Source organism: Drosophila suzukii, chromosome 3 (genome assembly GCF_043229965.1).
Source record: "Drosophila suzukii chromosome 3, CBGP_Dsuzu_IsoJpt1.0, whole genome shotgun sequence".
In the NCBI taxonomy this organism is placed as follows: Eukaryota; Metazoa; Arthropoda; class Insecta; order Diptera; family Drosophilidae; genus Drosophila; species Drosophila suzukii.
The window spans coordinates 911,826-936,232 of record NC_092082.1 but is presented as its reverse complement, the minus strand read 5'-3'; the positions used below and the strand labels follow the sequence as shown (position 1 = coordinate 936,232).

The 24,407-nt window shown below is 40.5% G+C and overlaps 1 protein-coding gene, 1 long non-coding RNA gene and 1 other non-coding gene across 4 annotated transcripts; 1 reads left to right on the top strand and 2 right to left on the bottom strand.

Moving 5' to 3' along the window:
* Positions 1-10,285: 10,285 nt before the first annotated feature.
* On the bottom strand, positions 10,286-14,580 carry emc (Basic helix-loop-helix domain-containing extra-macrochaetae). Its single transcript, XM_017079396.4, has 2 exons — positions 13,712-14,580; positions 10,286-11,484 (listed from the first exon to the last, which is right to left on the bottom strand). The coding sequence occupies exons 1-2, from the start codon at positions 14,279-14,281 to the stop codon at positions 11,449-11,451; spliced, it is 606 nt and encodes a 201-aa protein (XP_016934885.3). The 5' UTR covers positions 14,282-14,580; the 3' UTR covers positions 10,286-11,448.
* A 3,930-nt stretch (positions 14,581-18,510) lies between these two features.
* LOC136116898 (uncharacterized) lies at positions 18,511-19,359 on the bottom strand. 2 transcript variants are annotated; one of them, XR_010653985.2, is made up of 3 exons: positions 19,090-19,235; positions 18,587-19,034; positions 18,511-18,525 (listed from the first exon to the last, which is right to left on the bottom strand). It is a non-coding gene; the product is annotated as an uncharacterized lncRNA (long non-coding RNA). The 2 variants fall into 2 exon arrangements; XR_011604101.1 differs by lacking the exon at positions 18,511-18,525 and having other exon boundaries at positions 18,766-19,034; positions 19,090-19,359.
* A 2,713-nt stretch (positions 19,360-22,072) lies between these two features.
* On the top strand, positions 22,073-22,144 carry TRNAM-CAU (transfer RNA methionine (anticodon CAU)). The gene has a single exon. It is a non-coding gene; the product is annotated as a tRNA-Met (tRNA).
* The last annotated feature ends 2,263 nt before the right edge of the window (positions 22,145-24,407 follow it).

Below are 24,407 nucleotides of genomic sequence, written 5' to 3'. Positions count from 1 at the left end.
ATTACCGATCTCCCCGGTTTTTGGAGTTTTTTAATTGAGGCCAGGACTTTCCACTATAAATCAAAGGTTTGCGATGATTTGTTTGCAATTTAAATGCAAATAACGACCACCCAGCAGCCGCAGATCCAAAATTATAACTTAATTTTGGAAGAAGTCTGTGCAAGAGACCGGCAATGAGATGAAAATGCCTTCGAGCCACATGGGCGATGAATTGCGGCCCAAACTGAATGGCAAAAGGAAGGGGAGGAGGGCAGGTTGGCTAAAACCACAAGACAAAGCCACACAAAGCGATCCAATACGACCAAGGGGCATGATTTGTCTTCAAAATACTCAAAGCCCTCCTCGAAACCTTTCCTCTCGCCGAAAAAAATTCAAGCCCTGAAAAAACGATTTGGTACTCTTAGAATGAAATCGAATGGGGAACTTACCTACAACGTAAGACTTTCAAGTTGTATTAGTATTTTTAATAGTAAAAAATATTATAAAAACAAATAATTTCTATATTGGAATAATGTGATTAAGCTAGAAAAAGTTTGACTTTTGTTAAGTTAAAAGTTAAAAATAAAATATTTTAGGGTTGGACTCTAATAGATTGGGAATTACGAGTTCAACGATGTATGACATTACATATTTGGTCAATATTTTGCAATGTTTCGAACAAAATACTATTTTTTTGTGAAAAATTGTAAAGGAACGATATGCCAAAATCAGGTATTTTTATCTTGGTTTTTTTGTCGTAGCTTAGTTAAATAAAGTGCCACAGCTAAACAAAATACAGTTTTGTTCAGCTTACAGCATCTGATAACGAGCCATCACTTTTTTAGATTGGTTTAAGTAAAATAAAATTTTGTCAAATTTTTAATTTTTTGTAAGGGGTAACATCACGTTTTTTTGCAAAAAAGGGTCAAAAAATAATATTTTTAGGTTTGATTACTAATCGATAGGGAATTTCATCACGAGTTCAACGTTGTATGACATTCCATATTTGGACATTTTTTAGCAATTTTTCGAACAAAATACTGTTGCTTTTTTATGAAAAATTAGATAGTACGACTTATGGCTAAAATTGGGAATACTTATCTTGGTTTTTTGTCGTCATACCGTTAAATAAAGTGCCATAGCTAAAAAAAGTACTGTTTTGTCCAGCTTACAACCTCAGCTAACGAGCCATCACTTTTTTAGATTGATTTAAATAAAATAAAAATTCATCAAATTTTTAAATTTTAAGGGGTAACATCACGTTTTTTTGCAAAAAAGGGTAAAAAACTAACATTTTCAGGTTTAAACGCTAATCTATGCGGAATTTCATTACGAGTTCAACGATGTATGACATTCTATATTTGGACAATTCTTAGCAATTTTACGAACAAAATACTGTTGTTTTTTGTGAAAAACTATGTAGAACTACTTATGGGAAAAATCGGGAATATTTATCTTGGTTTTTTTGTCGTTATTCCGTTAAATAAAGTGCCATAGCTAAAAAAAATACTGTTTTGTCCAGCTACCAAACCAAGCTTACGAACCATAACTTTTTTAGACAGATTTAAATAAAATAAAATTTCGTCAAATTTTTAATTTTTTGTAAGGGGTAACATCGCGTTTTTTTGTAAAAATGGTCAAAAATTAAATTTTTCAATATTGAACGCCAATTGATGAGGAATTTTATTACGAGTTCAACGGTATATAACACTCCATATTTGAACAATTTGATGCAATGTTTCGAACAAAATACGATGTTTTTTGTGAAAAATTATGATCATTTGTAATTTTTGTAATGTATTACGTTATTTTGATCTGGTGTATTTTAAGGTTAGTCTAAGACGTGAATTAATTCAAAGACACATTAAGTTATAATTATTAATCACATGCTGTGATCTTCTAATAGCCCTTTTTGAAAATACAGGGAATCACAAAGAGCGCTAAGCTGATCGCCAAGAACGATTCCGAGAAGCTTTGTCTGATGTTCTTCTCTCCCAAGCTCGAAGTCCCATGTTCCAGTCCCTAACCGAGTTGCAAAAAGGCCCCAAGCCCAAAACCAATCCCCGAAATATTAATAAAAGTCGTCACCGTCAAAAGGAAGCGAAGTCGATCCCAAAAAACAACACACAAGCATACAGAAAAAACTGCAAGCCAAGACCCACAAAAAAGATGAGCAAAATAAGAGAAGTTATGCCACGCCGGTGTTCAGCAAATTTCAATCTCGGCTCAAAGGCGAAACCCTCTCAAGGGGAACCGAAAAAAGTAAAAAGGCAAGGCGAAGAAGGTTCGCTTTCGGCCTGCACGTGCAGCATTGAAATGCGCCGCGCGTTGGACCCAAAGGATCTTGCCAAAAAAAGGTAGGGAGAAGGAGTGAAAGAAACCCAGCCGAAACCAAATGAATTGAAAGAATTCCTTGCGGGGCTCATGGAGACTCATATTCAGTCCCAGACTGCGACTCAGACTGAGATCAGCTTCAGAATGGGAGTGCACTGGGAGAAAATGGGTGTGCTATTAAGTAAGGTCATGAAAAAATCACATTTGCATTGTTCCTTAAGCAATCAAACCAGACCTTTATCAACTCCAATTTTAAGAAGTACAACAAAGTAAGGATTCAATTATAACTTTAAAATACCTTTGTCTAGCTTCTAAGAGCAAACCACCTGTTAAGGTATCTATAAGTATGCAACAAAATATTTTAAATCAGGAAATTTGATAGTCTTATTACGGAAAATCAATGTTTTTTTATAATACCTACTTTTGGAAACATTTATAAATGATAGAAAACTTATTAAATCACTTAAATATCAAACTTCTTTAATCCTTCCTTATCGATATTGCCATATGTAACATATTCTACTTTTCGCTTTGGTTTTTAAGATGGTTTGATCTTCTTACACACAGTTTTCTCCGAGTGTAGTTCTGCAACGGAGCCTCAGAACCTCGGCAAACCTTCGACGAATCGTCTCAGATCAAATGGTGAGATAGCCCCGGTCGACGGATGGACTGGATGACCGTTCTTCGCCTCGTTTTGACCAAAATGCGACGTCGGCAAAGGAATTCTTGGGCCTCGCTCTGGCCTTTGATTTCTGGTTGCCTTTTTGTGTGAATAGTTTTTGGGCTTCGATCTTTCTGCGGATTTCGCAGTTCAGCCTGCTTTGTCGCTGGCCTTTGTTTTTGCGGCCTTTTTGCCAGAAGAGGTGGCCCTATATTACGATTTGAATTTCAGATTGAGTTTTAATAGCCGCAACTCAGCCGAACCACACCTGCATTTGCCTTCTTTTGGCAGTTTTTGTGGTGCAGCCGCAGGAAAAGACGATGCCGTCTAGATTTGGGCTCGGATCTTGGGGTGTGAAGTCTGCACTGCGCGTATATGGCCAAGAAATTCAATTTCACGCTTCTTTATTAATTGGCCAAGCTCTGGGCAATCGCTTTTCTCCCCAGTGTGTGGACTTTTTGGCCGCTTGCGTTAATGAGATTTTTGCACTGCGATTATGAGCCAAGATTTGAATTGGGTTTGGCTTTGGCTTTGGCTTTGGTCTTCGGGAAGTGTATTTCGATTGCTTTTCAGATGTGCCGACTCAACTTGTTTTTAAAGTTTGCCGTTGAGCCGCGATGAAGCGTTAATTAGACAAGGGAGATGTCTGATAGACAGGCGGCAGAAAAAATTGAAGAAAATTACTGGAAAGTTGAGAGCTGGAAAAGGTGTACAAAAAGAGTGAGGGCGAGGTAGCAGATAAGTTACTCTTTTGAAAAACATTTCAAGTAGGTCTCATATCAAATACTTCTAAAATAGAAAATAGATTTCATGATTTGATTGAATAAGACCGCTTAAACTCACACTAGAATTTAAATCTTAAAATACCAGAAATGCAATGATTTCACGATTCCGAAAACCATATTCATTAAACGTACGTGCCAGGGAAAATGCAAACAAAAAATCAATAAACATTTCCAGCCAATCAAAAGAGGAAGACCGCTCACATAAAATTGAGAAAAATCAATAAGCGAATTCAAATGTTTATGCAGAAATTGACGCACTGCGGGCGTTGCGGTGTTGACAACAAAGTTAGGCAAAAACCAAAGACGTTGCAACGTCGGCGATGCCTCAAGCCGAAAGCCCAGCCCCTCAAACACCCCTCTGTTATTCCGAATTTTCCTCAGTGTTGGCGGCATCTCCACACTTTTTGGCAGCTACTGCGGCAACGCGTGAAAAATAATATTTATGGCAAACAAATTTCCATCTATCGACAGCAAACGGCGCCGCGACGCCAACGTGAATGCGGCTTTTCGGTTTTTGGAGGTGTGTGCTGGCGAATATGACTGAAACTGCCATATAAAATAATTAGGCAGTCAGGGGTTAAGGAGGGGAGCACAGGGGCTTCGACCATGCAGCCAACTGAATGTCAACGTAAATTTTGAAGTCTTTGCCGGCTAAGTGCGTCCATCAATGGCTCCATAAGTTTGGCTCGGCGGCAACCTAAATCAATCCTCAGACTCAGTACAGTGCACTCAGAAAAAAGTCCATTACCCTATAAATTACCTCAAATATAAGTAACTCTTTGAATGGCTTATTCTCGAAAGATTAAATCAAGAGTAGTTTATTCTTGATTTCAAGAACATTTCGCCTCAAAAAAGATCTTCGTGTAAATTTGAGTCCAAAGATATTGATTTCTGAAACAAAATAAGAATTGGTATACACTGATGACCGTTTTTCCTTAGTGCACCCCACCTTCTCGTTGGGGGCCTCCAACATAATCGTAAATTATATGCGAAGTCTGTTCCTTCGTCGCCATTTTTGGGCATCTTTGGACCGCTCTGACATGGCATGACAAATGGCAAATGTGCGACGGAAGTTGGCCGGAGTTTCGAGTCCCGGCTTTGGATTGGATTGGAGTCTCTTTTGGAGTCTTTGGGGCCGGCGGCAGCCTTTGTGTTTCGGGGCTTTCTGCTTAAATAGAGGAAGAGGACTGTGGCATTTGTGACAAGCTGGCTGGGTTTTCATTGATTGCAAATTTAATTCGCCTCAGCGGTGACAGATAAGAATCGCTCCGCATAAGGATATATATCTGATGGCCACGCCCCTCTGACTGGCAATTAACCTGGCCCAATCGATCGATTCCGTATCGTATCTTAAACAGAATTTGTATTTGCTGATCTCGGCTTGCGATAAGGGGCAAAATAAAAAATCGGCCTGCGGAGCAAGAGCAAAATTTATTGAATTTAATAACGCGCCAAGTTTATCGCAAAAAGTTTTTGTCAATTTAACAAATTGCGGCTACAACAGCAACATGGAAACAAAACAAAAAAAGGCAGAGACTTGGCCAAGCCCCCGTGAAAAGCCAGAAAAAAGCCTCAAAAGCCAGTTGGCCGGGCCGACAATGGAAATGGAATTGAATTCCTAGACGGCTAATAATGTCTTTGTGCACAATTGACGGCCAAGTGGACAGGCGTGCAAATGAATGCGAGCTGTGAGGCTCTGGACCCGCAGCTCGCCGAAAGAATTATGTTACGATCTGCAGCAGGATCGGGGGATATATGGGGGCTAAGCTCTGGTCACCGGGGAGCGATATCGCCAAGATCAATGAATCAATTAGCAAAACGAAATGAAAATGAATGAAATAACCAACTGCAACGGCAGGAGCCCGGTCAGTATTTATTTGCGATTTTTTATTTGCCCAAAACACAGCCAAGGCGTGGGATGGCATTTATCAATGTCGGATTTTCGGCTCTTGTTATTCGCTGTTAAGGGGTATAGTTAGTGGTATCAGAAGCTTACGGAATTGAGGCGTTACTTATGGGACTCTGAAGAACGAGGGAAGTAAAAGATATAGTATTGGTACTAAGCCAATTGCCCCTTGAAATACGATTTGAGGTCTATCCATACTATAGTGTATCTCCAGGAATTATCTGCATTTTATTAAATTATTGAAAATTTTAGAATCCTGAGATTGTCTTTTAAACACTTTTTAAATATTTATAAGTGCCCTGTAGCACAGCACATTTTAAAATTCCTAAAAATTACCTAGTTATAATAAAGACCTTACCAAAACTGTAGGGTATTTATGGTACAACTTCAGCAAGGCGCTTCGGTTTTTATTAGCTTGCAGCTGCTGCTGGTGGTCTTTGATATTGCTGCTGCTGCAAGTTGCAAGTTGCTGTTGCTGTTGCTGTTGCCACTAAGCGTTGCCGTGTTCCCCATCGCATATCAATCTCGTCGGCAACTCGGGTGGCGCATTAGTCAGAGCCTCGGGGCAGAGGCAAAAAATTGAATAGCAACAATTCAATTGGCGATAAGGCTTTGTGCATAATTTTATTTAATTTACGGCTTGACACTCGCCGCAGTTCGTCATCGGCGGCGGTGGGCTGCTGCGACTCTGACCCCTTGTCTTTCGATCAAATGTCAGGCGGCCACAGAAGTTGCAACTGCAACTGCAGCAGCAGCCGAAGTTGCAACTGCGGCAGCCGCACCTCTCGACCATTGTCATCGCCATTGTTGGTCGAAAAGCCAAAAACCGCGACTGAGTCTTACCACTCAGAGCTGTCATTAGGCCAACATGTGGCGGCCACTGAACCACGGCAGCAGCAGCACCACCCCTTTTCTGCACCACCTTCGAGCACCACCACCCATGACAAAGCCACAATGGCTGGGTGACGCAGCTGAAATCAATGCTGTCCAGGCCCTGGACTCCGACTCCGACTCCCATTCCCATTCCCATTCCCAATTTCCACTTTGAACCAATCCCGATCCTCAGCTGCCGTCCGCCTTTCTGGCCAACTTCCGCCAGCTGATGGAGCTCGACTCCGGTGGTAGATGGTCGCAGCTTGAGCTTCCGATTCGAGCACCTGACTCGAAAGCCGACCAGACAAACGAGGGAAAATCATTAGGAGCACTAAACACGGAACACTAATCCTGATGGAAACAGAAAATAAAAGTGTTATTTAAAATATTAATTAATTAAAATTATTATTATTTAAGAAATAATAACATCATTGTAAGAACATCATTAAAATATATTTGAATAAAATACAAATCATTATATTAGATTATTTCTAGGACTAGTAGATCTCTAGACTACCTAAATATTTAATGTTCTTACCAACGACATAAGATCTTGAGTAAATGTAAGTAAATGAAAATATAGGGAAATGTAGAATGCCTAATTACTAAATTATTAAAAAATAAATTAGATACTAATTTTTACTCTTATAACCAAAGATAAATTAAACACAAAAGCTTTGGAATCTATAATGACCCAATAGGGCTAATCTCTCTATTTAACCCAGTATATCATTTTCAAGAACATTGCCAATTTCCCCACAACTGTGCGCTTACATATGTTTCCCAGTACTGCACACTTTGGAACCCCAACATCGACTCGGTTTCGATTTCCTAATTCGCGTGGAACTCTCACCCAGTTTTTCCGCTTTTCCCCCGCTTTTCGCCGCAAAGACAGATGGCCGCTTCAATTACACAAAAGTCAGTCGGTTTTTAGTTCCCCTTAACCCCTTGTTGCCCCACCGTTTGCAGCTTAACCCATGGAAAAGTTGCTGAGCCGTGTCCGCGTTGCTTTTATATATACATTTCAATACGAATTTGTATGGCGTTGGTGTCTTGACTTTGTTTTAGTTTTCGTTTGCCGGTTTTTGTTGTTTAGCGAAACAGGTGCGTTTTGCGTTTTGCAGGTGTTTCCCAAAAGCCACCACCACAACAACAACAACAACTACAGCAACAACATCGGTCGCGGACTGTTTAGTAGTTACGCTTTACCGCTAGTTACACAAATTGCCATCAAGTATTACCGCCCCCGACCCCTCTATGAAACGCCCCCTCCTCAGCCGACGCTTTTAACAAGCGGCGCCAGTTGCGCATGCGCATTGTATTTCGTGTGAAAATCACAATTAAATGCGATTTTTATGCGCACCTCGCCAAAGTCGCCGGCGCTGTTGATTGCGGTTTAGCTTTCATTTCGGAGACCTCACTTGGGGCGGGAAAAAAGACAATTAACCCTAGAAAAATCAGTAATTTAATTAGACAATAAAAGTGAACAATAAACGATAACAAGTCTCCTTGCTGACACATGTGTTAATAGCCGTGTAGCACTATACAATATTGCCTAGACTTTTAATGTACAAACGACAATAATCTAAAAAGCCTTTGGCTTTAAACACAAGTAATCATTACAAAAACCAAACAATTTGTCAATACTTACCGAACGTGCTCAGGAATTGAAAAACCTTATTAGTTAGGTATTTTAAGCACCCAAAATCAATAGGCTAACACACTCAGCTCTTGAGTACCTACTTGTAAAAATGTTCAATGCACATAACAAACTATCGAAGGTTTTAAAATATCATCCATTTTTGATGCTTACTTATTTACCAAATCTTTTTTAAACGTGTTTTCATCAGTATACGTTAAGGACTTTCCAGAAAACTCATCAACAAATTCTAGAAATCCCAAATTCGCTAAAGTTGAAAGGGAGTTCTTAATGAAAGACTTTGGAAAGTCAAAAACCCCAAAACTACTCTCAGATATGATCAGATAAATTCCTTAATCCTTTCCTTAATCCCCCTGGGACCTCAGGGGTTAAGCTGGGAGTTCGACTAGCTTCGTTTAACACTCGGGAGCCCGGCTGGTTCGGGCTCAGCTGTCAGCTGCGTGGTTGGAAATGTCAGCTTGACAATTATTATGTCAAAATTTTCCGGCACGGCCATTGGAAGGCTGCGCTGAGCCGAGGCGACGGCATTCGCAATCGCGCAGTTGCCGCAGCTGTTGACTGCTACACGAGTTTTTATGGTAATTCAAGTTTCACTGATTTCTCGTCTCAGCGCAGTCGCACCCAAAAAATCATTACATGGGAGAAAACCCGAGTCGCGGGCCCGAGAAACAGCGACTAAGGTGAGCGCACTAATTGTACCTGGCCAATGGCTCAAATCGCAGACCCCAAAGCTCTGCAAACAATTAGCGCATACCAGAGTTTGGTTCGGAATCGGAGATCGTTGGCCCCAGAACGGGCGACGTCGAATAAAACGCACTGCTACAGAGAGAAAAACACGATATGAGGAGAGACCTAACAAATATGTACATTAAAAAATGGGGGTTCACATTAGGACTCAAAATTCCCGGTTCCAAATTGATTCCAAGCGAACTGATTTCAAAAAGATTTTAGAAGCAATAAAAATATATAAGAAAATCTATAAGATATTTATTTTCAGAAAGTGAACTTACTTTTTCCAGTGCACAATGAATGTCCCCCATAGACAATGCATGTGAGCCCCGGCGTTGTTTTTTTTTCTTATCCTATTATTTTCCATTTGCCTGGGATTTTATTTAAAGCGGCAGTGCATACCCTAACAAGAAAATAGTAATGCGGCTTGGTGGTAATGGAATGGGGAGCTTTGTACGATTAAGTAATTGCTCAATTAATGCGAAGTAATGTAATAAATTGTATTTCAGCAGAGATCTGTCAACTGAGAAATTTCAAAAATGTAGCAGGTCTTAAAATATTTATTTCAACAGATGTACTAAAGATATAGATAACTTTCTCAGCCTGATTTCGTTTATTTTATTCAAGTCAAATATCTCCCTGAATTTTAGGGCATCCCAGATTGGGGCCTTCGAGGAAAAGCGCCCCGTAGCTGTTTAAAGTGTTTCCCTGGCTTTCCGCTGGGGTCCGATCCGAATTGACATTTGAATGGGGCGGCTGGCACCGAGTGCCCCGAGTTCCGAGCTCCGATCTCGAAACAAACCCGAGACTATAGTCGCAATTGCCAATTGGTCAGTGCATTGTAGTTGCAATCATTAACGCTAATAGGCCAGTAGATAGTGGGAAAGAGAGGGAGAGAGTGGGCTGTGGGAGTGGGAGGGCAGACAGCTGCGGGCGAAGCAAAAAATACCCAAAATCCAAAACTAAATCCACACCCAAGTGGTCAGAAAACAAAATAAAAGGAAAAACAGGCAGGCCGAAGTGAAGGAAACTTTTCTCAACGGAAATTTTCCGTCCGCAATTCGCACACGTGTGCAGGTCGAGTTTTCCAAGGGCCCTAAGGGCCATTTTACCTGGGAAAATGGGAAAACCGAACCCTAATGACAAAGGCGGCGGCTGCGTGAGAAAACTCGCTCGCCCATGGAACTCCGGTATGGAATGGTACGGCATTATCATCCACCTCATTGTTCTGGTAATTCGTTGCACTTGTTTACATGGGAAATGGTTTTCCAGCTACTTGTCTTCAGGTAGTTACCGATTTCTCCGGTAGTTTCTGGCAGTTTCGAAATCCCCTTCCCAAGGAAAATCCATTGTTGTAATTGATTTTTAATATTTTTTAATTTTTGCAATTTATTAAGAGCTAATGTTTGTTTTTCTTCTTTTTTAGATATATATTTTTTCGCATCATCATCAAATGTTTTCTTTTCTTTTACATCATGATAGAGTTTATACCATCGAAATGGGAACAAAAGTTTGTAATTTCGATTGCGGATCAAATCATAATTAAAAATCGCATAATTATGCTAAAAAAAACACTTTGTACAAAGTATGCTACAGATCACAGAACATATATTAATGTATATTTATAGGTTTAGTGTATTATTATGCATTATACGTTAATTCGATTACAAAAAGAGGAAAACGATCCAAGGGACTCGGAAAACTACAAAATGAGGTGTGTGTGTTTTTGTTTACTTTATGTGTGAGTGAAAATTAGTGCCCGAGAATTAACTTTCTCGAACTTAACACTAAACGTACTCGCGATATAAATTAATGAATTTGAATGTGTGTGCTGCTGAGTTGGTTGTTCTTGTTATTTATTGGCTGTGGCTAATCAATAATAGGAAAATTCTTCATTGATTAAAATTAATAGGAAAATCATTTGGATAGAAATCATATAATCATAATACAGAATTCGACAATTGAACGTAATTCCGGTTTTGTTGCCTGTGCATTTCATTTTATTTATTGCTGATCTCTGTTTGCTTTGCATTAGTAACATTTTTTCTTGCGTTGTTTAAACCAAAACAAAACTAAAATTAGGAAAACAAAAATATATGCTTTAGTGTAATTTCAAGCGTTAAAGGAAAAATTAAATTGTTTAAAGCTTTGCCAAGTTCTCTTCTTCCATTCATTCTTAAGCGCCATCCTATGTTTAATGTTTAATTAATAATCATAATGTTTACTTGCTTACGATGCTCTAATGCTAGGTTTTTGTGTTGTTGTGTTTATAAATGTTTAATCTAAACTCTGTTGAGCCAAGCGAGATCCCATTTTCCCGGATTTTCACTTTCATGCCCGGGAAAAGGGACTTGAAGAGATGCGCCTGGGCTGCGGTTTTCTTGAGAGTTTCACACGTTATTTAATATGCGGAGATCTTCACACGAAGGTTGCGAGTGGAGTTTTGACTGTACTTTAATTATGCATTTAGTTAATAAGTTTATAGGTTTTGTGGGGTTTCCCGGCTGGGCGTTTTCCGCGCTTACGACTGCCTGCTGTCTTTCTCCGCGTTCAGTGGCTAAAAAGAGAGAAGCGGGGAAATTCCAATTAGTATTCACATTTATATTCATATTTATGGGTGATAGAAGTACAATAATTTGTTTATTAGCTGTGTTTATTTCGCCATTCTATGTTATCAATTAATTCTCAGTCTTACTGATTGTGTTTCTACTTTTTGTTTGGGACACTCGATGAGAAGATGATGTCGATGAGTCGAGGGGATGAGGCAATACAGAGGCGCCAAGAAAATCAAACGAGCTGTCACTGGGGTTTTGTTTTGCACTTGTTTGAGTTCTTGGGCACTGAGAAAAATGTTTCTAGGATCGGATATGAGATGAAAAGGTGAAAAAATAAGGTATACAAATCTATTTTAGCAGTTCAGAGCTGTTAATGAAAATTCTGACTAGATATGATCAACATAAATTATACTCAAAGGATATATCATTAAACTGAGTTCCTAACTCAGAGCTTCTGTTATTGAGATATAAAGTGACAGCCAGTTGAAGATATTCTAGATCCAGAAGATATGTAGTTTTTCCCCAGTGTCCCACGCTCTCTGCCCCTCTTCTTCTCTTACTGCGAGGGGGCGGGTATTGGAAGGGGCAGGATCCGTGGGGGGAATACAATGTAGAAAGCGACCGACTGGCGACTGGCGCACAGCTGCGCGAAAATAAAAAAAATCGAAAAAAAGAAACAGCAAAAACAACTGAAAACAACCCACAGAGAGAACATTTTGAACACGTGCATTTCTTTTTACAGTTTTCTGAGTGCCCCCATGTGTTCTCCTGTGTGTGTGTGCGTGTTTTCGAAAGAATTCTCAGATTGTTGTATTTGTTGTTGTTGCGGAGGTGACACATCATACAAACAGAAAAAATATATATGTATGTTTGTGGGTTGCAGATGTTTTGCCACAAAAAATAAAAAACTTACGCACCCAATAAAAAGAGACCTACGCAACGTACGGGTTCAAGCCCCACTGCAAAATTTGCGCACGAGTTCGAAACTCACCTCTGTAAATTGAGTGAAGGGCTTTCCACCTCCCTAATTAATCAACAATCGCCGATAAAAAATTAATAACACTTGTCGGGGCCACCCAGTCGCACATTTGTTCGAAAAACCCATTGGAAAAAAGCTTTTTGAACCTGTTTTTACGCAGGTCTTAAACAAATTTTTTTTGCCAGCATCATTAATAACCCAAAAAGAAGAAGAAAGAAGCCAAGCGCTAATGAAGTAAGCCAAAAAGACGAAGTAAAATAAAAATACGAAGACTGATGATTCCCCAATTTCAAATTCCGTTTTCAAGCTCGCATGTGCGTGTGTGTGTGTATGTGAAATAAATTTAAGTATCTGCAGGTGTTCATTTAAAACATCACAACAACAGAAAAAGGCCGCGAGAAAAAAAATTAACAGCTACGTATGTATAGGCAACACACAAAAGAAAGAAAACGATGGCGACAACAACCGCAGAACCCATACAATCTTACAGAGACAGTCTGTGAAATGTCTATAAAAACGAAACGAATTTTTTGGGCGAGGATGTGGGGTGCAGGGTAGGGTGTATCGGGGAAGGTCGGCGCAGATTTATTGTTGTCGAAAGCCCAGTAAAGAAATTTCCCAAGATCCGCCAGAGAAATGGGCATCGTCCTCAGAAAAACAAAAGAAAATCACTCAAACATTTGTCAATCGGCTTATGAATGAGGTCACTCGCGAAACAAAAACAAGTAAAACCAAACACTTTGACACTCAATTGTCTCCTACATTTGCAATGCAAATGTCAAACAGCTGCGGTCAAAATAATGGCGCTCAACAAAAAAACCCCGAAAAACTGCGGTCGTAAAGGGGTTTCTAATATGGCTATCCTGATCTTATGGCTTTATTGCCTGGGGTTTTTAAAACTCATAAAACGTAACATCCATAGTTATTTTTACTTCATACGATTTCACATTAATAAATCATTATATAAATTTAAAACTGATTATCTTTATAGAGATGGTTTCAAACAAATCTAGTCTTCTATATTTTTTTAAGTTGGTGTTGAATATATTTCTTGGATTTCAAAATAGAAATATCATGTATGACCCTATCTGTTAATTCCCTTAAAATACTTGTAACATGTAAGCTTCTTTGGGCCCTGTTCTTTCTTTCTAGGGCTTGTACTTTCTTTCTAGTATTTCAACCTCAGCTGTGCTCATCTGCCCACTTCCTATTTCAGCGCTTTAGCAATTTAAATTTGCTGGTAAACTCACCGTTGCTAAACTGTTGGACAGTTGCTGCTGGGACTGCAGTTGCTGCTGCTGCAGTTGCAGTTGCTGCTGCTGCGGATGGGCGGGCGCCACGAGCGTGTTGGGCGTTTGGCGATCGGCGAGCGGGAGGCGGGCGGCGGGACTAGAGACTTTCGCCGGCTGTTCGGCGGCCAGGCGCTGGGCGAGGACGTCGGGGTCCACTTCCGTTTCCGTTTCCGCCGCTGCTGCCGCCTCCACATCCGCGTCCTCCATGTCGCTGTCCTCGTCCTCGTGGAGTCCGTTCACCGCCGTGAGGGCGGCCGCCGCATCGAAGTTGCCCATCTCGGGATGCGTCTCCAGCTCCGTCTGCAGGTCGCATATGTAGTCGATGACGTGCTGGATGATCTCCAGCTTGGTCAGCTTCCGGTTCTTGGGCATGAAGGGCACGAGGTCCTTCAGCTTGGACAGATACATCTTCATCTCGGCGTTCTCGCCGTCGCCGCGGTGCGTGGGGTGGCGCGAGATGCGCCCGCTGGCATTCAGGGCCGGCATTCCGGAGGCACCTGTCTGGCAAACGGCCGTCAGGGACTTCATTCTCGAGATGATCGCTTTACGCTCCTTGAGTAGAATCTTGGCGGTTATTACACGGTCGTACCGGATTACTTGCGAGGGTTACTAGAGGTTCTCGGGTGTGGCCTGCTTTGCGTTTATTTTCGATTTTGGGTTGCTTTCTCTGCGAGTTATTTGGCTTTGCGCGCTCACTTCACTTTATTTTTGCTCACTCTGTCGAAGTTCGAAACGAAACACTTTAATCCAGCGTGTTTTTCTGCGTTTGCGTTTTCGATTTCTATATCTTTTTCAGCGAACGGTCGGCACACGAATGAGTGGTTCTCGCTCAGAGCGCCCGCTTTTATACCCCCCGAACGTGGGATATAGGTAATGCCCGATCCGAAGAGCGCCGATAGGCGGAGTCTTCGCTCTCGGGTTTCGTCGGCTGGAGAGAGAAAGGTGGTTGGAGAGACAGAGAAAGCGCGAGAGAGAGGCTGGGGAAAGTGCCACTCGAGAGTCTCCCATGTGGATATTGGGATTGCGACCACTACTTGAAACCGGAATTTTGGAGAGGGGAAGTGTAGAGTATTGAAAAGGGTTTTGTAGAGAGGTCTGTGAAAATGCACAAGACTCCAAAATTAAGGGGAGAAATCATTTGTTGAATACCCAACAATGTTAGTTTAGAATCCACCACGGGAAATGGGAAGTTTTTTAAAATCACTCCGTTTCTACAAATAGTTTTGGAGGAATTTTTGGTTTCGATTTGATTTTTATGGAACTTAAAAACAAGAATGAGTATGTGAATTTAAACCGTGGGTCTTCTTGGGAGGGGAAATGTAAGAGTGGAGAATCCACAATATGTGTAGAAGATCCACACTTAAAGAACCCAAGTTAAGTGGGAAGTTGGAACATGGTTAACGATTTCGAAATTGATGGGGAAAATAACTTTTGAACTTGGAATTCATATAACCCAGAATCCGTAATACCAGAATTCTTAAAGTGACAGGATATACGATACTTTTGTTTTAGGAACCCTATTTGGTATATCTAAGGACAACATCTTGCGATAGGTTCCAGTTTCTCCTTTAAGACTGAACCTCTCATTTTTTGCAAGCAAATGAAATCCAACTTGCGTTACCACCTTCCACAAAATCCAATCCACAAAGTCCAATCCGTAGACATTGGTGGATGGGCACCCAAACTTCCCCTGAACCCACCACGATCCACAAATATTCACCTTTGTAGACCCGGCTTTGTAAGTTGCTCTCCCAAAAACTCTCCAATAAATCGAAAAAATATTCACAAAATGCAGTGTGTTCGGGTTTTTAAAAAAGGGGAAATGGTTTTGTGATTGGTCGGCCACCGTTCTCAGCTGAACTGAGAATGTACGAACATTAACTCTCGCTCAATAATTTTCAAACTCTCCGGATCGGACCCCTCTCTTGACTGCAATGTTTGTTTTTCTTTTTTCTCATGTTTTGTGAATGAGCATGAAAATGAATGAAAAGTGTTTTGTGGGAAAAGGAGGTTCCACAATCAACACGAAAAGGCGAAAAAGACAATGCGAGTGGCTCAACAAGGGCTTGATTAATTACGGAATGAATATTAAATTATTCATGTGTAAATTAGATTAAAACTGCTGTAAGATGGGCAATCTCTAAAATAAGAACGACAGATATAATACAGAAAATTTATACATACGGAAAACATTGCAAGCAATACAAATTGAATATAAAATAATAGTTACAGCAATTATATGTGCTGGATATTATAACGTTAAATGACAAATACTCAATATTAATCTTAAAGTGTTAAAAAAACTGGATTGGAATAAAATTGTAAAGGCTTAACATTCTTCAGATGTAACCTTCTAATATGACTTGTTATCACATCGTTCTTATAAATAAATTAAAAGATTAAACGGTAGGCTTCCAATTTGTCATATTAATTTCCAAGAAAGATAAGCTTTCTTCCCCGCTATTCAATGGAAAACCAGTCGCTATCAATGGATTAACCAAATTCCTATTAACGAGTTTCCAATGCAGCAAAATCAAAACGCTCGGCTTATCTGGATCTTATCTTAATTCGGGTCTACGACATCTTGAACACTCATAAGTGTTCGAGGCGCCTCGACTTTTCTCCCTCTCCATCCCATCAAAGAAGTTGCAGGGTTTCACGATCATATTACACACACATGATAGGCGATAGGAACCGACGACGAACCCATTGAGGAAATTGTGGAAATTTTCATTGAAAATGAGCGGGCGCGTCGTTGTTTGTGAAAAACGACACGTCTCTGGTTATCGTCTGCGTTAGAAATGGATTTGAATTGGTTTCCATTCGGTTTTTATAAGGCTGAACTGAATGAGAGACATGAATGAACACAGAAAGCTTATATTTGTTTTTCTTGGGCTCCCGTGCCTTTAATTACTGCGGTCCATTTGCAAGTTTCCGTGGAAACGCAGTCCAGGAATGTCCCGAGATATATTCCTGGAAATCGGGCGACAAGGTGTTGCATGAAATACAACAGAAATCCATGTTCCATGTCGAAAATAAAGAAAAAATGCTGGCAAAACAGCGGCAGAGTTCAAATTTCCCGGGGGAAGCGCAAGGGTAAAAAATACCGATCATAATTTTATGGCTGCAGCGACCACGACGTCTTGAGATGAGATTTCCCCTCTTCTTGGGGAGATTTCAGGAGACTGGAACTGAAACGGAGCTTACTTTACGACTTGCGAGTGTTTCGCCTGAATGACAAATGAGCAGCGCCGCCGAAGAACCAACAACAGGTTAAAAGCAGCATAAAATCTAAAAAAAAGGAGAAACCCACATATGGAGGAACCGAATTCAAATACCCTTTGTCTTGAGAAAAATATAATTTAAATGATAATACATATATAATTTAAGATTTTAAGATAGAATATAGGAAATACACTTTTTTTTAAGTTTTAGGGTCTGCGCTTGGTCTTAAAATTTATCACTCATACGTACTGTTGCCTATCTAAAAAACTTAATCTAGATGGGGTGGATTCTAATTAAACATTTAATTTTCTCTTATATTATAAATTACTGAAACGAAATTAAGGTACGAAATGGGAGACAGATTTTTAAGGACAAAATTTGAACTGGCCTACGTGTCGTATGAGTAATTTGAATAACAAATTTTAAGTCGGGAGTTACTAAGTCTTTTTGGTTCGTTAATATCCGCGTTTCAATCAAATGTTTTATAATGTTATGTAAATAGATAACACTTTTCGTTGAAATATGTAATATATAATCATTATTTCTTTTCTTTTACTAAGGAACAAGTCGATAGAAGCGATCTTTAGCTAAAGAAGCTCTTTCCGGATAATGTAAGCAATATATTTATTTAAATACCCATTTAAAGTGTATTTAAAACTGAAGAAAGGAGGGAAGATATTTGCAAGCCATAGAAACCTTGTGAAGGATGCGATGAAGATGAGGATCACATGTCAATCAGCGGGCGGGCACTTGCGGTGGAGCAACTGGTTGGTTTTTAGGAGGGGGTACTTTTACATATATGTATGATGGGAGGCGGATCGGGGATAAGGGGGATCCGAAGTATCCGAGAGATGGCGTTGCAGATATGCCGCCGCATGCCGCGCCGCGTGCATTGCATGTTGAAATCCAATACCCGTCACTCAGGCCCGCTCCTCGAGCCCCAATCTCCAATACGATCCGATCCCCATTGAAATCCCAGTGCCGTCCCAGACGAACTGATTCCATTCCAATCCCAGCTGAGGACATCTAGTTGCCATTAAAGGGGTGCTCTGCCCTGTCACTCTCCGGTGACATCCCATTAATGATTTCGCCTTGGAATTCGGAACCGTTTTCGTTTCGCTGCACCGATAAAAATTTCATTATCATTTTTGGCAAGTATGAAAAATAGTCCAAGGTAGTTGTTGACAATGGAAATGGTTACCTTCCATGTTTCTCGCACAAAAAATAAAAGCGATCAATATATATTTCTAGAATGAAATATAACATAAATCCAATATTACCATTATAGAAAACGCAACTAATTTGTAAGTTTGAGCTGCCTTTTGAGACACAATATATTTTTGACAGTGTCTTTTATTTATAAACATATTTTGCATATGGCCAGAGATGATGATTGGCGATTGCTGATCCAAGATCCGAGATCCCAGTTGGATCCAAGGCTCCTTGCGTCTGACTTTATTTTACTTTAGCCGCATCCGGCCTCTGTCCATGGATTTTTCAGGTTTGTTTAACTTGCTGTCGACCGTATGGTAACTGAATACTAATTTCTTGGCAGAAAAAAAACGTTTCATTGAGGCGTCGATGATCGCTGAGCTTTTGTTTACTTACTTCAGTCGCCCCCTTTTTGCCCTTCTCTGCGAAACAATAAACTCAATTGCGTGGGAATGGGAACTGAAACAGAAATGATTTTTTGTTTACGCATGAGTATAAACGCCGAGCTCAGCTGAATTCCAGACTCGAAATGATCCAGCCGATTTGGTTTAGGAGTTAAAAGGTTCTAAAATTGATTTTTTTCTTTCTTTTTTTTCTTCTTTTCATTTATTGCAAACTGTTATATTCATCTAAAACTAATTGTAGGCTTGGATCTGATGGTTGTTTCACTAAAAATGTTCCTCCTTTCATCATCCATTGACATTTTGCTGGACCGTAGATTTCCTGTAAGATCGTCTTCGAAGCTACTGTGTTCCTGAGTATAATCATAATCATAATCATCTTCGCCAACCGGTGGAGCACAAGTCCCCAGATGGACGGCTACCAAGGCCACAACTAGAAAAATCTGCAAGAAATGCTAAATTAGTATTGACGAACGCTTTCAGAATCGGTCTACTTACAAGTACTTTCATTGCCAGTGAAAATGTATCTGAACTGAAGCTGCCAAATGTTCGTATTTATAGGCAAGTCGGGAGACATGTGATAGCATTTCTTAGAACGCTGATTTCATTTGTGTTATAAATAAGGTCAGATTGGTCAAACTGTTTAATTCTATTGTATATTTTTGTCGGATTATTCATGTGGTTTTCCTGCAATTATTCTTATCTAAAAGATGAAGCTGTAAATTATTTTTTATTGCAAAATATTAAGAATAGGGTCATGACATTATTTTTTTACCTAAATCAAAAATAACAAACAGAAAATCAACATCCGAATTGAAAATTGTTAATATATATGATTATATTTATATCACAGATTTGTGGAAGTAATAAACATTAATTTTGAATGGGAATTTATTGTATGATTCATAAGAATTTGTTGATGAAAAATGTACACATGAAGTTATTTTAAAGCGATAATGCTTAGAAAAGTTTATAATAAAATAATAATAAAAGTAATGGAAAAAAACAGTAGGCAACATAAAAACGTTAAATAACTGCAGCCAACGGAAGCCAAATAAAAGTCGACACATTGAAACCGAACAACTCGGGGATTAAACAAACCCAACAAATGGGTTCAAGAATAATACGAGTATCAAACTAAAACCCAAACTCAAGCCAAGAGGGAACTGTTCAATTACCACACTGGGAAAAATATAGAGAATATAAGTTTAAGTCATTTGTTTTGGTTTTCGTTTTATTATTAAAATTGTGTTTTAAAGAATTCAATCTGGGAAATGTTTCGTAAGGAGCAACTAAAATTCCAAATTTTTTCTATTAATCATAAAAAAAAAGAAGAAGAAAGAATGTTTTCTCCAGTATTTCTCGCCAAAAGTGAAACAGCAGTGAAAACGGCGGCAGAAGGCAAATGAACTGCTGTCAAAATAACCCCAGCCCAGTTGTTAGGGTAAAAAGGACACTCGGCGACAAAAGGCGCACAAAGGACATGTCGATGGAAGCCAAACTGCGAATGGGAATCGTGCAGCCGGCCTTTCGCCAGAGAGGGAGGGGAGCAATGAGAAAGGGAGGGCGATAGTGTGTCAACCAGGTGAACAGATCAGATGCGATTAGGGATTATTATGCTATTACGCAGGATACGATTAACAATGCTCCTCGGCAGGCAGGACAACGCAGCAACAACAACTGCGCCGCACGCCGTCACATATGCTACAACATTCTTCGCTCCCTCGGATCTGGAGAGTATATACGAACCTCTATAAGGTTAGGCAAATGTGCGCTGTGTTTTTTGCTACCCTAATTGACTGGAAAAACGGCAGTTGGAGGGCAGTTGTGCAATGCATCGCATCTGCAGGATAGCCGAGGTACTACTCCAAAAATCGACGGCTGCCTTTATTTGAACTGCATTTTACCGTTCCGCCACACCGGGCTTTTTTTCACTTTCCCCCGTGTTGATTGCGAGCAGCTGAGGTGAGGGGAATGACAAGTAAATATGGCATTAAATATTGATCACTCTGTGGAATAATATGTGGTTTATTAGCAGCCGATCTTGAGGAGTTTAAAGTATGTTTAATACCCAATATTATAAAAATACTTGTAGGGATTGTTTGGTAAATATGGGATTACATGTTTAACAGTATTTCGATTAATATGTGGCGTTGATAAGTATTTTTTGAAGGATATACAACCTGTATGTAGAAACATTAACTCGAAGGTTTCAAAGATTGTTCTTTGACCTTGCTAATATAGGCAGATACAAAGATGTTTCTCTAACTTGAGCTTAAGCGTTGGTTTGGTATTCGATTTCGAAAAGTAATAAAAATAAATCATAATAAACCTTCTTAAATTTAAAAACTATTTTATGCAATGTGTACTTTTTGGTACTGCCACTTGACACTTTTTCTTAGGCCAATATTTATCAGCATAGCTGAAACCTATTTGTATCTGCAGAAGGTGCTTGAATTGGGTTAACAAAGAAACCTCTATCGACCGAGGAACGATCCCTACCGGAGTAGTTATCCTCATTAGGCGGGCGACAGAGGACCTGTCTAGACGGTAATAATGGCCAGGGGCATTAGAGGCTTGCCAAAAGTGAGACATTGGGCTGGTGCAACTTCATTTGGGTTCCGACTACCTGGGATGTGCAGCAGCAGCCGCCTCTTGGCACAAATATTATGGCCACAATCCGCTCTTCTGGTCACAACACCATTTCCCATCCCATTTTCTCGTTTTTTTCGCACAAAATCTCAGCAGGTGGTCAAAACCCACGGATTCTCGTGTGTGTTGGTTTTTGTTTCGGCCTCGTCAATTTGTCGCCAGTTGCTAATTGCTTACATTTTCCACCGGGCAGCCGCTGCCGCTGTTGTTTTCAGTTTTAAGTTAAGAGATGATCGAGCCAAGCCAGGAAGGCCACTGGCCACTTGGCCACTTGTCATATCTGGGATGATGGATGGGCTCGGTGCCGGGGACTCGGTGTCGTGCGGTGGCAAATGGCTTCTTGAGCCGCTTAAGTCCGCAAAGGAGCCCAAAAGTGGCTTCCTCCCGATGACTTCTTCCCGATAACCCACTCGAGAAAGGGGCTGAGCTCATGTCTCAACCGAAGGTAATCACTCCTCGGGAGAGACGGTAATCCTGGCAGCCCGGGTGCCTTGATAAAGTATTTTGTACCTTTTCATTTAATAACTCATTTAGCTTAAATAATTTGGCCATCAGAAATTACAAGACTGGGTGTTGCAAGGGTAAGGAAACATTCTTTGGAGAATATTAATTTTAACTGACTGAATAAATTACTTCAGGGAATTTATAAAAAATATATTTTTTGTTTATTTTGGCATTGAAATAATTTTCTTTTCAAATGTAAGGAATTCATGTCTTCTATTGTAAGTAACTTCTGAGAACTTATTAAGGAGTGGCTTACTTATAAAAAAATGATTACTGTTTACTCAGTCCCAACAATATGAATCAGAATTAACGCGGAGATATTTCAAGCAGAGTGGCGCAGTGGAAGCGTGCTGGGCCCATAACCCAGAGGTCCGAGGATCGAAACCTTGCTCTGCTATGTGTCAAGAATATCTTTTTTTCTCCCTTATATATAAAATTGGTAAAATTGAATACCTACCAGAAACATGACTAACGTTTTGCACAAGCTATAGGTAAATATCTAAAAATGTGTGTATGATATCCTGAAGTGGGATTACTCTCTACTGTTTTATGGCGTACCGAATTGGAATATGGGAATAAAAATGTAATATTAATGGCTATTAGTTCATTTCTGCGGAATTTAAGAATAATACTTTATATTCTTGACCAAAACTTAATAATATTTTGCAGTTTATGTGTGTTAGCTCAAAACTCAGAATATCTTACAATGCAATGGTACTTTGAATTCTTAACAAAAAGGAAAGACCAAGAATTTCCCATGGAAGTGCCCGGTCAAACGCTGCGGAAAATCTCAGAGGCCCTCATAAATCTGTCGACCATCTATGCGGGTTCCAGTTTTGAGTTTTAAGTTCTGAGTTCGGGGCTCTGCTTCTTTATCAGCTGCACAGTTTCCGATGCCAGAATGCGAGGAGCAGATATCACACAGCTGCTCGCGGCATTCCACGCACATGTCCACGATCCCATTGAGATTTCCTCCGCTTCGGTTTCTGGGGTTGAATCGAGGAGAAGGCGGTGGCCATGTGCTGCTCCTCACTTCGTCGACGGCGGCGCTGCATGCCATAAAAATGATGAGGCGAACTGGTTGCCAGCCGTCGATTGAAGTCGCTGTTTGGCCTCGGTTAGTTCCCCCTATAAGATGCTGATAACTGCCAAATGTTGCGAAAATAGCTACGTAAACAAATCATTGTGAAACTATATCCCACAAATTTCCCTATTTTCTGAAATTAATTTATTGTTGTTTTTTTCAATTTATTGGTATGCGTATATTTCATATTTTAATAAAAGGATCCTAACTAGCTTTTGTTACTGACAAATTAATTTAGATACTATAGGTCCTGTAAACTTTTTCATGATGAAACTACAATTTATCCTCCAAAATAATTTTGACAATCCTATGTGACCCTTTAGAGCTAAAGTATTACCCCTCCTCGACCCTTAAAACCCGGCATATGTGCCGGGGAAATAGCCAAGCTGGCACTTCTGATGCCAGAGTGCCGGCTGCATTGCATGTGTGATCGGGAATCGGGGATATGGGTATGGATATGGGATCTGGGATCTGGGATCTGGAATCGGGGCGAGGAAAGCGCACACATGTGAGTAAGTGACGTGAACAGCTGGGAGGATGAGGCCTTGCCGAGGGGGTTGGGCGGCAAAGTAGGGAGGGTGAAGGGCAGGGAGGGCAGAAACAAAGGCCAGCCGAACCGAAACGTCCTTGCCCCGCAGCAGGAAGCTACATATGCGCAATCATAAAAAACTTGAACGATCGACACGTGTGCAGAATTCCCGCGCGCTCTCGCGCAAAAAGAAAGGAAATGTGGAAATGTATCGCACATGTTGGATGGATGCGGAGCATTCCCAGACCAAGGTATCGATGCAGGCGAAATCCCCCAGGCAGCTGTTCCAAGCTGGCCACCAAAAACGGTAGCCGTGCAACTTTCTATGCCCATGCAATCAAATCGCAAACGCACCGCCGAGCGAGGGAAGTTGGGATGTGGAAGTTGAGGCACTGCAGCCAAGCAGCTGCCAATGCCGACGGACTGCCTGACTTTCATTAGCATTTCTAACGGCCAACGCAGCTGGCAAAGACGAACTCCAATCCACTCCGAAGACCAACAGATGCAGCGCCTCCGAGTAAGTAGCCCCTGGATGCCGAACACTGGACGCGAACTGGATCGATCCGAGACGACATCGTCGGGCGGCCGGGACAAGGTGAAATCCGTCCAGGTGCACTCGGGAAAATGGGGGATTAAATAAGAACTAAGCTTGGAGTTATTATAGAGAGCCACCAGGACTGTCACTAATAACAGTTCGTATTTATATGATATAATACATCATAGAGCTATCCATAAGATTACACTAAGTGATATCAAAGTGGTTTGGTTTTGAATCTTAATTTTGATGTAATATTTGGATATATTTTCTGTTGACCATTTTTAAGTGCTTTCTCGCAGTGCATTACAGCAGCTGTACATTTTGCCCGCTGGCTGCATTTGCGTTGGAAATATTTTTAATTGCTATTGGAATTTTTCCATGTGCGCCTCGTGGACATCTTTCATTCGCTTGCGGATGGAGGACTGCGAGTTGCGGATTGCGGATTCGTGTGGGTTGCCAGTTGCACGTTGCAAGTGGCATGTTGCCAGTTGGCGAACTGTATCGCAGCA